Here is a 17,270-nt window from a genome sequence, read left to right as displayed (position 1 = left end):
GGTTAGTTCTCATCCACATTGACTGTCTGTAGATTTTTGAATGTGGTAACAGGCACGTAAGTTACCAACGTGTAGAGTTTGTTTGGTGAGTCCTCATCCTCATTACGTTTTCTGGACAAACGTACCCGGATACGATATGGAACATTCCTTATTCCTTTGGCCCAGACGGCTTTATTGAGCCTGGTATCAATCCGCACATCTGGAGTCCCCATCTCCTTCATGGCAAATTTCCGGATTTCTTTGAGTGCCCTAGGAGCACGCTTCTTAAAGCCCACGCCATGGATGCGCTTGTGAATGTTGATGGTGTATTCTCGGGTCACCACCTCGTTGATGGCAGAACGGCCCTTCTTCTTCTCGCCACCCTTCTTTGCGGGAGCCATCGCCGCCGATCGCCGAGACTCCGGTCAGCGCGGAACAAATCCCCCAAGCCGGCCCGCCCCGCGCCCGGAGAGGATGGCGCTCGATTTCAGAGCCAGGACCCCGCCGCCATACTCACTCTGCCGGGCCTAAGCTGGCGACGTGGTTTATTTTTATATTGACCTCAATAAAAACAACAACGAGGACTTCAAAATCCATTCTTCATTTATTTATTACACAGTGACTTATTGAATACCTATTATTTTCCAGGCATTTCTAGATGGGCTAAATTAATACAGCCCAAGTACTCACATCATTTATGCATCTCAAAATCTATCTAGCTAATGTGGCGCATTTCATAAAGCCCATTATACATATTACACATGCATGTGCATGCGCGCGCGCGCGCACACACACACACACACACACACACACACACACACACCGTTTCTGATAGTTGAACAGCATTTCTCATGACTGAACTCAGTCAATATTCTCAAAGCAGTGTGCATGGACCCCAGGCAGTCTCCCCAGTGACCCAGGACTCAATTTCCGTACATGTTTCAGGCTTTTCCTAGACTCCAGCTAAGAATTCTGAACACCTATGATTCCATTTCTTCTTTTTTTTTTTCCCCCTCTCTTTCTAGAATTTGTCTTCTGAGTCTTTATTCAAAGGAAAAGTGGCTGGGCAATGGTGGTGCATGCCTTTAATCCCAGCACTCAGGAAGCAGAGGCAGGTGGATCTCTGTGAGTTCGAGGCCAGGTTGGTCTATAAAGAGAGTTTCAGGACAGCCAGGACTGTTGCAGAGAAACCCTTCCAATCCCCAATGGGAACTTAGTCTTCCTTTGTCACTTGGGAGTTTGACACTCTGAAAGAATGCAGGTTAATCTATATGGACCCCAGTCATTTTGTTGACTGCAGTGGTGTTTTCTAGCATGTATAAGTTTGTCTGATGTTTCCTGTGACTAGGTACAGGGTATATACTTTTGCAAGGAGATTGGAGCCATAGGGGACTAGAAAAATGGCTCCATAGGTAAAGTGTTTACTGCGTAAGCATAAGGATTGGAATTTGGATCTCCAGAAGTCACATAAAGCTGAACACAGTCACATGTATCAGTGATTCCAGGGCTTCAGTGAGCTGGGAGGTGGAGAGGAGACAGTCCCTGAAACTAACTGGTGAGCTAGCCTGAGTATGCAGTGATTGACAAGAGACCCTGCCTCAGATACGGTGGAAGGAAAGAACTGGCAGCCAAGATCATGTCCTCTCACACTCAAACGTGAACACACACATGTTCTCCTGGCTGTCCTATGGCAGGAAACCTGTGGTGTATCTGTGAGGTCTTTCCCTGTGGCTCTCACTTGGATCCCTTGGATGAGGTGTTGCCTGTAAACCAGGCAAACAAACCGTGATTTCACAGTCAGTGTAATGAGCATTTTTGTGAGAGGTGCCCCGAGACAATCCAAAGATACTGTGTCCGTCCGTCATACTTTCGTCTGCTAAATCTCAGCACCTGGATGAAACTCTATTGAGTTCCTTATAGCAATGGTCCCCTCCCAACTGGAGATTTTTCTGTTGGTGAAGTTGTTGGAATTATTGCTCTCTTTATCAAACAATAGGGAAGAAAGGGAACGTTCCAAAGGTTGGTTATCATTTTGTGGGACACTGTGTGACTAGGATTAGGGTCAGGAGGTCATGCTTTCTCAGCAGATGAGAGTCATATAAACAATAGCGCCTGCATGCTGAGCCTCTGAGGTCTTGCTAGCAGGGCTTCTGCCTAGCCACCTCTTCCCTCTTATTGGAACACTTTATTTCTGTGAATGTCTGAGGCTCCAAAGCACTGTGACTTACATAGATAGTGGCCACTGGGTCAGGGCATTTGCATGACCAAGGTCACTTGTGCCAGGTATCAGATTAACAGGACTTTCCTGTTCCACATCTTCCTATGCCAGTATGTAGTACTTCTTCCCAGGTCAACACGGGAGCCAGTTACTGGGTGAGAACCATAATGACTTCCAGGGCATGCTGTTAGCCCTTGTAGGGTGAGAGTGTCCCTGCTGGGATGAGGGGCAGGTAGAAGGGCGTTATCACTTCCCCAGAACTTGCTCTTTCCTTCAGGACCTGGATTCTTTCCTCAGGATCTCCCATTATGTCCATTTCCTTTTGTTGCTGCCCCAAATCACCTCAATGCAACAGCTTAGGACAACACAAAGTGATGATTTCATTGTTTTGCATAAACCCAAATCACCCTCCCTGAGCTAGAGTCATAGTATCAGGTGGCCTTTTCCCTTCAGAGGCCATAGGGCAGGACCTCTCCCTTACCTTTCCCAGGTCCGGAGACTCCCTATATTATTTGGTTCACAACCCCTTTCTTAATCTTCAAATTGAGTGGCATAGCATCTCTTCTGTACCACTGCTTCTGTTTCCATGCGGCTTTCTTGCCACAGAGCTGGATTTGCTGTTATAAGAACTGATGGGTTTACAGTGTACCCACCAAGACAACTCAAGATAATCCCGAGACCGTTAAAGTGCATACATCTACAAGAGTCCCTTTTCTGGGCCTGGGGAAATGATTCAACTGGTAAAATGCTTGTTACTCCAGCATGACTTCTTGTTCTCCAGAATCCACATAAAAGTCAGGCATAGGCATAAAACTATGAATCTCTGTGACCCCAGAATGGGGAGGGAATAGACAGGCTGATCTCGGAAGCATATTGGCTAGCCAGTAAGCCAAGGTTCCAGGTTCAGTGAGAGACCCTACTCAAAAAATATAAAGTGGAAAGCAACCAAGGAAGACACAGATTTTGACCTGCTTTCCACATTGCATCTGTACATATTATGTACACGTGCTCTGATGCACATGCACACACATGTACAAACACACACAGACACGATCCCATTTCCCATGTCAGGTATCAGACAGTCATCTGAGGAACTCAGTGGGAGTTCGTGTTGGGCCTCATGCTGTCTTGGGCTTGCAGTTTAGACACAGTTTACTTTCTAGTGCTGTGATGATGACACCAGGGTCAAAAGCAACTGGGAAAGAAGCATTTATTTGCCTTAGACATCCAGATTATACTACATCATTGAGAAAAGTCAGGGATGGAACTCAAGACAGGAACCGGAGACAGGAACTGAAGCAGAAACTACAGAACAGTATCGACTGGCTTTCTCCCCATTATGTTCAGCCTGTATTTTTAAACAAGCCAGGACCACCTGTCCAGGCACCCACTCACTATGAGCTAAGGCCTCCCACATCAACTATTTATCGAGAATATTCCCACGGCCTTGCCTTCAGGCCAATATGATGGATGCATTTTCCCAATTGAGGCTTTCTTTGCAGATAACGCTACCTTGTGTTACTTTGACAAAAAACAAAAAGACAAAAAACAAAAACAAAACACTGCTGAAACAGAGGATAAAAATTCACATGGCTTAAATATGAAGTATGGATCTAATTCTCTGCCACATGCAGTTCAGGACCATAATGCCCTCCCCCATCCTGAGAGCCAGCTCAAGGATATTTTTCATTCAATCTCTCTCTCTCTCTCTCTCTCTCTCTCTCTCGTGTGTGTCCATATACATGCATGTTATGACATTTGTATAATTTGAGCGGAGGTTAGAGAATAACTTTGAGAAGTTGGTTGTCTCCGTATTAGACCTGGGGACTGAACTTAGGTCATGAGGTTTACCAGCAAGTATTTCGCCCATGAGCTCTGTTCTTTCAATCTTTTATTTTCTTCCCTGATTTGTGTGGGTTAGGGGGCTAGGTTGGGGTGAAGACAGAGCCTCCAAATTTGCTCTGTAGCCAAGGATGACCTTGATCTCCTGTTCCTCTTGTCTCTGCCTTCCAAGTATTGGGATCACAATTTGGCACCACCACATCAAGCTTTTTAAACATTTTTTTTAAATCCTGTGTCTCTAATCTCACTGCAAATCTTTCTTATGGTCTGATGTAGCTACTTCCACACCACCGTCACATCTGAATTCCAGATAGCAGGAAGAAGCCAAGGAAGAAGATCGCAAAACCTCTATTTGACTTGCATCAGGTCAATTCATAACCTCTTAATTACATGGCCATATCCAGCTCAAGGATGCTGGGAAGTGTGGTCTTTGGCTGGAACCTCTTGTCTAGCTAAATTGCCATTAAGAAAGAAGCAGAAAGGATCAGAAGTGGCCCCACCAAAACAGGCAAGAGGGCGTAGCAACTTCTGTCAGACTTAACTGATGCAAAGGAACAAATCCACATCTTGCTGTGGAACTAGGTCAACTCTGGGAGAGACAGGTGGACAGCCTGCTTCAGCCAGCTGACATCAGCTCCAGTACAGTGGCCAAATGGAAGGGGTATGTACGCAGAGCCAAGTAGAACTGACCTGGGTCCTGGCTCTTCCATTTGAGAGTTGTGTGACGACCTCTGTGGCTTCATTTCTTATTAAAGTGAAAATGACCTGGACCTGGGGTGATCCTGTGAGCTGTCAGTGAAACGGCATTGGCAAACAACCCTGGCCGAGGCCTAAGATATAGTTGGCACTCAAACTGTGTGGTTGTAATGTCCACCTCCCCGTCTATTGATGCTCGCATCAATTTCTCAAATCTTACCGGCAGATATGTGTGATTCATATCATATTACTGAGCCTTTCGGAGCAAAGTCTTTGAAAAATGGAGGGACGATTTGGCTCTACTGTTATCTTGCTATAATTTCTGTGTTTGGAAATTCGTTAAGAATTCATCTTGATGAATCACAAATGCATGCACCATGAAAAACAATTAGCATTAATAGTGTAAAAGAAGATCAATAAATAGATTCATTTTTAAACTATAATAATTTATTTCCTTCCTGACTTTTGGGAAATACTGCATCTTTGTGTGACACGCCGATCATTAAAGACCCAAACTGCAATGATTTGTGGGAGGAAGTTGATTTCCAGGAGCCAGACCCTGCTGGTGGATTCAGCAATCCTGCACCAGTACTAGCCTTCAGCCATGGACGCAGCACCGGGAAATGATTCAGCAATGAGCAATTTGATGCAGCTGTGTGTGTAGCTCAGGCCCATCCTGCACAGCGAAAAGAGCCTTCCCGGGTGTCTTATCTTTTAGCACAGTCTGCCGAGAACGTTCACGGAACCACAGGCCTGTAACAAGAATGATGAACAGGGTGCTCATCAGACAAGGGGCAGGGAAATGAAAAGCCACCGAAGGCTGGCATGCTGAGGTCCTCCTTGAGTTACCAAGAGCAGAAAGCACAAACTTGTCTGGAGAGAAGAAACCGGAAGGAATTCTAAAATGAGTGTGAAGCTTGCCTTCCAAATGGCTGGAGAGAGCCCACAGCCATTAGGGACAGAGAGGAGGAGCGTGAAGGTAGTCATCCGTCATGCGGTGCATGATGGGAGAACACAGGTATGGCTGCCATTGTAGCTTCTGATGGAGCGTGATGACACCGCAATACCTGTAGCAGCCTCTGCAAGCCGATGAAGGGAAGGCTTGTTAGTGAATGGGGGCAGAGGGGTCATGAGGGAAGCAGCCTCTAGCTCTTTTGCAGTCTCTGTGGGATGTCATGTTGAGACCCCTTGAGTAGAGAAATCCATGATGGGCGGTGGCGCCGGGCCAGGGGTGAGGACTATGGACAGACAGGCCATGAGACTCCTAAGATCTAACCGCTTTGAGCTGAGAGCTGTCTGGTTTGGGAACCGGGTTGCAGAGGGCCCGCAATGCCTGTCCCACCCACCAGGCCTCTGGCCAAGGGCCACTGCAGATTACATTTTAAGGTGGTAGCTGTCTTTGACCTTTGGGACCTCCAGGGCCACTGGTCATCCATCTTAGAGCCGCTGACCAGCAACCTCTGGGCTATTTTTATGACCAGCAAACATTGCCCATTGATTGAATTGATCAGGATTGCAGCTGGTTTGTGGGAGAAAGGACACAGGCTTCCCAGGGCCTGGTTTGCAGCTTTGCACTGTTACTGTTGTTGACTCTTTCCTCTCCTCTCCCCACATCAACATAAAGTGCGTGTGGAAACAGAACATAGGTGAAGCCACACACATCTTGAGCACACAGGCACATGGACACACACAGACACACACAAGCACACTCTACTAGTAGGTTTTCTGCTATGGCGCTTGTTTTTCTGTCAGAATTTAAAGGGATTCTCCAGGGTCAGAGAAAAATACAAGTGATGTGTTCAATTCAGGGGGAGTATACATACATACATACATACGTACGTACATACATATGTACATAGGTTATATGTATACACACATATGCAAACACACTCAGGTGGGGGTGTGCAAGGACTTGAGATAGAGAAACAAATGTCTAGATACAGAAAAAAGCAAACTTAAAAAATGTACCAAATTCCCTTTTGGGTGTTTTTGGGTGAGACTTGGACAAAGTAAACAAGGCAGCAGAGAAACTAGCCGCGCTTAGGTACCCACAGGCTCTCTGTTGTCACCCCTGCCCTGCCTAGAAGCTGCAGCAGCCTCACAGGGGTGGTAGATCCCAGTGGGACCTCCCCACTGCTCTCCTTGAAGATGAAGCAAGCCTGACCAAGAAGACTCCCTAGCAGCGTGAGGTCAGATCTAGATTGTAAGTTCTTTATCCTCCATCACTCCCAGTGATCCAGCCTCTTTGACTGAACTCTGGCCAAATGTGTGACAAAAGGAGGTTTAAACAAGGAAGCAACCACCGGCTTTAACAGTTTGTATTTCTGATTCGTCAGCTTTCCTGACCTTGCTAGGGCAGTCTTACCATGCCAGGCCAGTGTCCGAAAGCACCAGCCCTGATTGCACAGGTAGATGCTGTCTCTGAGCCTTTCTCTTGGTCTTCCGACTGTTTTATGCCTCCTGCTCCCCAAGCCTAGGGCTGATTCCCTTCTGGTATGCTCTTCAGGGGCACTGGAAAATCTCGTCCTAGGTAACAGATAAATGTGTCCTAGAAGTGGCACTTTGACACCCACTCAGAGTCCACCTAAGGTGACAATGACGAGATGCCTGGTGACACAAGTCCTCACCTTGGAGAGGACACACGGACAGATGACAGGTTCTTGCAAAATGTGCTCTGATGGCCTCTCCACTTCCCGCCCCTCTTCCTTTTTACCCCTGACTTCACCATTTGCCTCGAGGGAGGGGAATTTCCAGGGAATCAGCTGTTCCACACTCACAAACACCATTCCCACCCTGCCCCTAGGTCTCGGGTGTTGGGCCAGCCTTCCATCACACATCAGGATCAAGACATTTACCTAGGAGAAAACCCTCTGAAGTCATACCAACAAGCAGAAGCAGCCACATGGCCACTAGATGTGTCCAACTCCACCACCTCTAACTGGGAAGACATCGGTGGTGCCCCACTGTAGGCAGAGACGGCTTATTTATTCCCAGCTGCCCAGACCAGAAAAATCAACAAAAACTTTATTAATTACAACACTGCTTGGTCAATGACTCTAGGGTATTTCTAGATAGCTCTTACATCTTGAATTAACCCATTTCTATTAATCTATGTATCGCCACTAGGCTGTGGCTTACCGGTGCAGGCATGTTACTCCTTCAGCAGCTACATGGCGTTTCTCTGACTCCGCCTACTCTCTCCATCTCCGCTCAGATTTTCCGCCTGGCTTTACTCTATTAAGCCACTGGGAGAAGGCAGCTTCTTTATTAACCAATGGCAATAAAACACACTCACAGTATCCAGAGGGTAATCCCATTTCACCCCACATCCTGCCCTATACCATCCTTCCGAGGAGAAGGAGGGTCTTCCTTAGTCCCCACTTCCTGGGAAGGGGTTCATTGAGGGAAGCTGTTGGGCTCTGGGAAGCTCTTTAGCAGGAAAGCTGGGAAAGGAGGTCGGGAGGTTTCCTTCACCGTGGACCCAGTGGAGGCAGGGATGATATGACGACTGCAGGTGCGCTACTGTGGCTAGCTCACCGAGTACCAAAGACCAACCCTAGCTTGAAGAAAAGCATTTCAGTTGATGCTTTTGATCAAATGAGATTGGTTCTTGTAAAATCCAAACATACCAAAAGGAAAAAAAATTATTTTCAAGGTTATTTTGCTGTTATTTTCTTTTCTTTCCATTAAAAGAGTTATCTGTGTTTATTTTTGAATGCTGAGAATAAGGACACTTACTGTTTACTTTATTACTTCCTTGCTTTATTTATTTATCTCAGTGTATTTGGAAATTTTCAGGTTGCTGAAACAATCCTGTACAATAAAGGAACTTTTGGAGGTATCATAATCCCTGACTTCAAACTCTACTACAGAGCTACAGTACTGAGAACAGCCTGGTATTGACATAAAAACAGACAGGAGGACCAATGGAACTGAATCAAAGACATGAATATCAATTCACACACCTATGAACACCTGATTTTTGAAAGAAGGAAAAATGCATATTCAACAAATGGTGCTGGCATAACTGGATATCAACATGTAGAAGAATGAAAATAGACCCATATCTATCACCATGCACAAAACTCAAGTCCAGATGGATCAAAGACCTCAACATAAAGCCAGCCACACTGAATCTCATAGGAGAGAAAGTGGGAAGTACACTTGAATGCATTGGCACAGGAGACCACTTCTTAAATATAACCCCAGTAGCACAGACACTGAGAGAAACAATTAATAAATGGGACCTCCTGAAACTGAAAAGCTTCTGTAAAGCAAAGGACATGGTCAACAAGACAAAACGGCAGCCTACAGAATGGGAAAAGATCTTCACCAACCCCACACCAAATAGAGGGCTGATCTCCAAAATATACAAAGAACTCAAGAAATCAGTCATCAAAAGAACAAATAAAATGGAGTACAAATCCCAGAGAACTCTCAACAGATGAATATCAAATGGCTGAAAGACACTTAATGAAATGCTCAACATCCTTAGTCATTAGAGAAATGCAAATCAAAACAACTCTGAGATTCCATCTTACACCTGTAAGAATGGCCAAGATTAAAAACATTGATGACAGCTTATGCTGGAGAGGTTGTAGGGAAAAGGAACACTTCTGCATTGCTGGTGGGAATGCAAGCTGGTGCATCCCCTTTGGATATCAGTGTGGCAATTTCTCAGAAAGTTAGGAAACAACCTTCCTCAAGATCCAACAATACCACTTTGGGGTATATACCCAAAGAATGCTCAATCGTACCACAAGGATATGTGCTCAGTTATGTTCATAGCAGCATTATTTGTCATAGCCAGAACCTGGAAACAACATAAATGCCCCTCAACTAAAGAATGGATAAGGCAAATTGGTAAATTTACACCACAGAATACTACACAGCAGAAAAAAAAAATGATGACATCTTGAAATTTGCAGGAAAATTGATGGATCTAGAATACATCATATTAAGTGAGGTAACCCAGACCCAGAAAGACATATATCACATGTACTCACTCATAAGTGGATTTTAGACCTAAAGCAAAGAAAGCCAGCCTACCATTCACAATCCCAGAGAACCTTGATAGCAAAGAGGACCCTAAGAGAGACATATATGGATCTAATCTACATGGGAAGTAGAAAAAAGACAAGATCTCTTGAGTAAATTAGGAGCAAAGGGGAGGGGAGAAGCAGGGAGGGGAGCAGAGAAAAATGTAGGGGAGTGGAGAAAAATATATAGCTCAATAAAAAGTAAAAGAAAAAAAGAAAAAAAAATTTTCAGGTTAATGTATCAGATGCTGTCGAGTATGTATCACTACCCTGCTTCTGTCCACAACAAAGATATTGTTGACATGTTGGCTAGACAATTCTCTGTTGAGCATTTTATAGAATGCTAAGTTATATGTCCTGCTTCTACCTACTAGGTGCCACTAACACCCTCAGTTGTAACAACCAAAAAATGTCTCTAGGCACTGCTAGAGTATTCTGGGGAAGTGGGGCGGGTACCAGATTTGAGAAACACTGTTTTAAGATACAGTAAGACTGTTTAGGCTGACAGGACAGAAATCACTCCCTCCCAAGGTCTGTTCTCTCTTTTCATCTATAAAATGTGTATAAAGCCATAGCCTGCCAGACTGTGATATGATCATGTTTATTATGTCAAGTGTTATTTGAATGTAAGACACCATCATAAAACAAAAACCCCCTTGAGAAGAAGGATCTTATCTAGACCCTTCCCTGTATGCCAGGTGATGGAAGAGAATGGACAAGAAGGAAGGGGAACACATTCGCTGACGCTTTCGCTGACCTGAGGCCTCTGAACTCCTTAAGCACATTCAGTGTTCCACATTGGGCCATGTGAGCTGTCCTGGGCCCCTGGACTCCTTCAGAACATTCGATGTGCTGTACTGGGCCTTGTGAGCTGGCCTGGGGCCTCTGGACTCCCTCAGCTCCAGAAGTCAATAAAATTGATTCCCTGGCCTTTAACCTCTGCATCGGGGCTGTCACAGGAGAAAGCCCTCCAACTGGAGTATGCACAAATCTGCAGAAGCCTGTAGGAAGCATCATCCCAGGGGGTCCCATTCAGAGGGACAGTGAGGCTCAGAAATCTGTATTTGAAACAGTGGTTTCCCCCTTTTAATTCTGTGAGGCTGGTCTGTCACCTACACTTTGGGACATCTGAAATGGCCTAGGAAATGCTTCAAGGGGGAGTTAATCTTCATTTAACAGTCCCTGCTCTTCTTTGGAGACAGCAAAGTCCCCCAAATCTGAGGTCCCCAAATACAAGATGGTGGCTCCAAGGTGCATGGCGCGGTTTACACTTTGCAAGCCAGGCTTTATAAGGGCAATACCTTGGCCTAGCAGGGCTGCAGATTCTGTGTGCAGATAATGGTTGTTGTTGTTGTTTGTTTTGCTGTTGTTTTTTGGTTGGGCTTGTTTTTTAATCACAACTGGAGCCTGTCCTGGAACTAGCTCTTGTAGCCCAGGCTGGTCTCGAACTCACAGAGAACCGCCTGCCTCTGCCTCCCGAGTGCTGGGATTAAAGGCGTGCGCCACCACCGCCTGGCTCTGGAGACACCTTAACAAACCTAAGCTTCCCCAAAGCCCCACTGCATGTAGAATTCCCACTCTAACCCTGTTGAGAGCCCTGGGACTTTGTAAAGGCCTTGGGACTCTGCAGGGACCTGGGGCCTGGGGCCTTGGGCCTCTGACAAGGCTTCTTCCAACAGAATCACCTAAGTTCCCTGGCCTCTGAAATGAAGAAGTCTAGGGACATCTTTATCTGATATGCAACCCTGGTGGAAGGATCATTCGACCCCAAGGGTCGCAATTCACCAGTTAAGACCCTCTGTGCTAAAGTATTCCCTCACTGACTCCAAAGAGGTCTTCAACTTTCCCAGCTCCTCAGAGACCTGCTGTCTCATGATCCCCCCTGACTATGTTTGGTTTTCCCTTATCAGGTAATAGTAGGAGAAACAGTGGCTTTCCCTAAGTCCTCCCCCCAAAAGGCAAGAGCATGTTGAGGATCTGGGGAGCTCAGTAAGAAGGTTTAAGGAGTCCAGAAAAAGGCTTCCTCTTTGTGAGGGAGGCCTTCTTGCCTCTCCTACGAAAATGGGGTTCCCATTAATGGTTCTCTCCTCTCTGGATGCTTGTGAGAGGGGTGATGTTTAGGAACTGAAGAGAGGGAGATACACCTAATACAGAAGGGACTCAATCACCTGTAACTAGTAACTTTAGCTATTCTTCTATACTGCTCAAACTGGGACTTGTTATCCTGAGGGGTTTGTCATATTTTGAACTTTCTTCCCTGGGACATTTTTCTTGCCACTGCTAACGTCCAAACCAGAGAATGCCTTGCCCAGAGACCAGCTTCACCTGGTCTTTCTCTCCTGAGCCTGGGAGTGGGGGAGGAGGGGTAAGGAGGGCTGGTGTAGCAGTGTTCGAGAATGCAGGTGCCTTCTGACTTTCTAATTGGTAGCTGAGTAACTTTGTTTCCTTGTTTGTTTTTGCATTAAGATATCCTGTATCTCAGGCTGTCCTCAAACTCACTATTGTAGCCAAGGATCCTGACCCTCCTATCTCCACCTCTCAAGTGCCACCGTCACAGGCATGTGCCATTAAGGCAAAGGATTCTGGGAACCCAAGTCTTGTGCACACGTCTAACCACCTCCTGACTTTGTTTCAGCTGAGTCTCTGTTGTAGCAGGCAGGCATTGTTTTCTAGGTCTTTAAGGAATTCTACCATCTTTGTACCAAATGCGCATGTCGCCTCTGCCTAGACTTTCCTTCCTGTTTCATGGAATTTAAAATGAAATGAGTAGCGCTTCTGCAGCCTGCTGGGTTTATGCTGCCAGTGCTTTCTAGCACGTTGCACAAAACTTGCCCGTAAGAAGGGATGGGTTGCGAGAAGATGTTGACGGGGTCAGTATGGGAGGGAATTCTGTTGGGCAGTGAGGAACCACCTAGGGGAGTAAGCAGAGTGGTCCTCCTCGGGGAGCCAAGACTAAGTACCAGCCAGAGGTGTTCAAGCAAGCAAGGCAGACAAGGTGAGAGGGGAGCTGACAGACCTGGGAGCCTGGCTAAAGGCGGCTTGGGAGGGAATGAGGACAGGAAGACCTGACCTGACACCTGACCATGCCACTCCCCAAATCCAAGAGACCGAAGGTGCCATTAACAGAAGACTTAGGGGTGGCCAGAAGCAGGTGCAGAGGGGCATGGGAAACATGGAGCTGCTATTGTTTGCATTTTTTAAATTATTATTCTTTTTTCTTTTGGCAGTGCAGAGAATCGAACCCAGAACCTTCCACTTGGTTGGCCAAATACTACTGAGCTGTATCCCCAGCTGTGGCTTGTTTTAATTGGATAAAATGCAACCCAAAAGTCCCACCATTTTAGAGTGTGTAAGTCAATGTGTTTTGATAGATGCACAAAGTTTTGATAGATGTCACTATTTAGCGGCGTAATGTTTCTATCTTCCCCCAAACCTGCACCTGTTAATAATTGACTCTCTTGTTTTTCTCTCCCTGTACCCCAGCCTGTGATAGCTACCAATCTTTTTGGACCTGCCCACTCTAAATACTTCAACGGACCTAGAACTTCCAGGTAGTAGCATGCATCTGAACTTCATTCCTTTCTCTATGAATACAACCTAGAAACTGGAATTTGGTAACTGAAGGTGCATAAAACACATGCCTCGGTTGAGGGAGGCTCAAGGGCAATGACCTAGTGCAGTTCCCTGCTCCCAGAAAGCTCATTCCTGGAGCAGGGTCAGGGACAGTTTTCTGGAGGGACAGAGACATGAATGGGGCAATGGTCACAGGCAGTTGCAGTCCTGGATACGTGACACAGCATATTAGACAAAGCAAAAGGACACCTGGGACCCAGCATGGGGCTGACTTCATAGCTCTACAGGCATCAGCCTCGTGGGCAGGTAGGTGGTGATGATAGCCACCAGTATTTGTGGTGTGCCCTGACTTGAGAGTAGAATCTAACTCGAGGGAGCATCCTCTCGCTACCTGCCCATCTTCAGAGGATTTCCTTAATAGAGGAAGCATCTTGGTGGAAAGTCAGACAATCTAAAGCAGGCCACATTCCTGTCAATTAAACCTCAGGCTAGCAGTGTCTCCAGGGTCATCTCATTGAGTCCCTGTATTCCACGGAGAGGAAAAGAAAAACAGAGACCAGTGTAATATTTACCGCGCTCCAACCCATCCATGGCCCAGGGCCCCTGGGAGCTTCATTTCCTCAGGGAGTTTTCAGCATTGTCAACCCTAGTCTCGTCACATGACAAATATTTGATAATGGTGTCCTTATTATCTTAATAGTGCATCAGAAATAATATAACCTGCCTGTCTACACAATGGCAATCAATAGCATTCCCTATAAGAGAAATCTAACAGGGAATTCATTCATAATGAAGTAGTTCAGTTAGGGAAAGAAGGAACAAGTCTGTTCAAAGATGCATTTTATTTTTTTAATTATATGTATATGTCAGAGTGGGGTGTGTGCGGGGTACAGGTGCCTGCCTTTAAGAGAAAGAGGCAAAGGAGGCAGGTTTCTGTTCAGATGTGCTCCCATTGGTACCTGACATTCTCAAGACCTCGGAATTCCAGGCCTCTCTGGCAGACTGAGTCCGCCTTCCTGCTCGCTCCCTGTGACCACGAGATGAGGTCACGCAGGTTGTGAGGACCTCTATTGAGCCCGGGCTTGGGCATGCTCTGTGTCCGCACAGCTGATTGCATTAACAGCGGCTCTCTGGGCTCTGTCCAGCCCTCCCCGTCACACACACACACCCCACCCCGCCCCCTCTCCCGCCCCAGCACTCCCAGTGTCACTGCCCAGGAGCACGGCCCTTTGTCTCCAGCTGCCTGTGTGCATTCTCCAGTGGGCACAGCAGGCGACTTGCTGCAGGGCCTCTGTCCCAGCCAGGATTACTGGTCTGCGTGCGGCAGCAGATGGTACCGCTCAGAGCCAAACTGCACTCGCTTGCTTTGAACATCTTGAAAAGATTTCTTTAGAAGTTAAACTTGGCCTGGGAAGGACAATATGGTTCTGTCTGTGGCTTTGAAAAGGCCTCTGGGTGGGGCGAAGGGAGTGGCAGTGTCAGAGCCCCGCCCCCTCCCGCCTGGGTCGGTGCCTTTCTTGTGTCTTGCGGACCCCGCAGCTCCCGAACTTTGGTTCCATTGTTTGAAAGTCACACTGGCTTCCTGTGCCTGTGCTTCTGCAAGGCCACTTTGTGTTCAGAGCTGTTCCAGCGTGGCACGTTTTGATGCCTCTGGGCAGCTACAGAGTCCCAAGAGGCAGGAGCGTGTTGGCTGCCCGGGATGGCTTTGCCTCTGCTTCAACTGTGAGCCTCAGACATTTGAGATTTGAGACCCAAATCCTCTGGCACGAGCCTGGACCCAGTGACAGCTTCTTAAATCTTGGCGCTCATGCCTAATTGCCCTGGAATAATGCCCTTCAAATCTCCATTCCGGCCTTGTACTATTTAATGAATCCTTTGAGGGACAAAAGGTTTGATCATTTCAGAACGCCGAGTGCATTCCCCTTGCCCACCGCTACCATTTTTCTGCCTCAATTTGGCCATGCTAAACTCTGTCCAGGAAGACCCAACTTTCCCCCAAAAGGATCCCTCAGGACTATCCCAAGGGTGAGAGCGGCTTTTAAATTAGCAGAAAAAGAATGCAGGGCTTAGCTCTTGGCCAGATTGGCCCTGTCTCTCACAGGAGCCTCACAGGCACCGTTGCCCATTTATGAGATGTCAGGTGGTCTACAGATGGGAACACGGCATTATTGATTTTTACTAGCCTGCTAAAACCAAAAGGAAAAAAAAAAGGGAAAAAAAAACTAAAAAAAAAAAAATCTTCAGAGCTCCCGGTGAAGCTTTGTTTCCTGAACGATGATTCCACGGCTCCTAGTTTGTCAGAGGCAGATGTAAAATATTGGGACTGAAGGCGATATAGCAAAATGAAATCTCCTAAGCGCCATTAACTTCAGAGAGGAGCAGTGGCTCTCTGTTCCACCATGGGGTTGTGGGGTGGGAGAGACCCGAGGAGGGAAGGCGTGGCGGAGCTCCAACCCTAGGCAGCTTCTATGATAAGATCTCCTGTGGGTGAAGAAATGAATCCCAGTGGCTCTAAAGCAAACTCAGACTCTATGTAGGCAGCAACAGGGGCTGTGTGAGGAGCCCCGGTCCGCTGCTCTCCCCTGCTGAAGGGCACGCCATAGGAAGCTGGAAATGTTGGGGGTCAGGCTCTGAGCTCTCTAGGGACTGGGGAGAGCTAGAGTTCTAGAGTTCTAAGAAGCTGATTATTTCACCCCTGTTACTTAGGTGGATGCTTTCTGCTGCCCACCTTCCCAACAACCAGGCTCTTTCATGGCACACCCGGGTATAGTTGCTTCTGCTGAAGTATCTAGGCATATGGTTGAAAAGCATGGGCGGATGCAGTTCCTGGGGTCACCTCACCAGTCAGGTGTTCTAGTTGGGTGGATTTTCGGCAAATATTCAAGCTTAAGTGAAATGTCTCCAGAAAAATCCCCCAGTGAAAGAATATATCTCATGAGGTGTCTTCTAGAAATGGGGGTCCTGTTTTATGGCTGAGTCACCACATCCTCTAAAGTGTGGGAACATGCATATGGGTGAGACTACATGTTCACGGATGGGGTGTATCGCATGGATACATATGCGTGTGCACACAAGTGTGTGCGTGTGTGCCTTGTGTTCATGTGTGAGTGCATGAGTGAAATTTTATATACCTGTTGGACTGAGATAGGGACGCTATTTTGTTTATGAAAAACTTCCTAAACTGCGCAGCAGCATTGCGGTGCTGCAGAAAATATATCAGTTGGTTGACTGACCTTTTTGAAATGAAAAGAGCAAGGTGCTGTGGGTCACGAGACCTGGGATCTGACCAATGGATCAATCTGCAGATATCTGTTGGGCTTGGAAAAACTCTGGTTTGTATGCTATAGCAGATTCATTGAAACAAATCTATCCCTGTCTCAGGTGACAGAGAAGTTCAGGGACGTTACCACTCACTACATTGGGTCCACAGACTGGGTCCTGAAATAACAGGACCTCGGTTTAGAGAGGAGCTTGGAAACCCCCTGAATAAAGGAGCTGATGTTAGCATCCACCAAAACGTCCTAAATTCTAACTTAGCACTAGAGATTGGCAGACAGTTCCGCAATTCCTAACAGGTAGCATAGTCTGCATGCTTAGGACCCAGTAGGATTTAAATCTATCTTCCAATTCTTTTTTCTATCCGATGGGCTGGACAGCGGCTCATAATGCTGAAATTAAGCAGAAAGGACCTTGGAAATTTCTTCAACCCCTACATCTAAGGGACCACTTGTACTTCCGCTGCACAATTGACTGTAATCTAACACACAGTAAAGACCTACAAAGCGATCTGCCGAAGGCTCTGCTGTCATCATCTGTTTAACCCTGACCGTCTTCAGCAAGTAAGTACTATTATTACCCGCACTTGCCTGGTTGAGGGCATTCCTACTCAGGGAGGTGATGTAATTTAAGGATACACCTACCCA

The 17,270-nt window shown here is 46.6% G+C and overlaps 1 protein-coding gene across 1 annotated transcript; it reads right to left on the bottom strand.

Moving 5' to 3' along the window:
• On the bottom strand, window positions 1-410 carry LOC126511087 (60S ribosomal protein L31). Its single transcript, XM_050157976.1, has one exon. It carries the CDS (start codon window positions 378-380, stop codon window positions 3-5), a length of 378 nt encoding a protein of 125 aa, XP_050013933.1. The 5' UTR covers window positions 381-410; the 3' UTR covers window positions 1-2.
• Between the last annotated feature and the right edge of the window lie 16,860 nt (window positions 411-17,270).

This window comes from Alexandromys fortis, unplaced genomic scaffold (assembly GCF_014885135.2).
Source record: "Alexandromys fortis isolate MF-2015 unplaced genomic scaffold, M_Fortis_MF-2015_v1.1 scaffold_94, whole genome shotgun sequence".
NCBI lineage: Eukaryota > Metazoa > Chordata > Mammalia > Rodentia > Cricetidae > Alexandromys > Alexandromys fortis.
The sequence above is the reverse complement of the archived record's forward strand: the minus strand, read 5'-3'. Positions and strand labels throughout refer to the sequence as shown.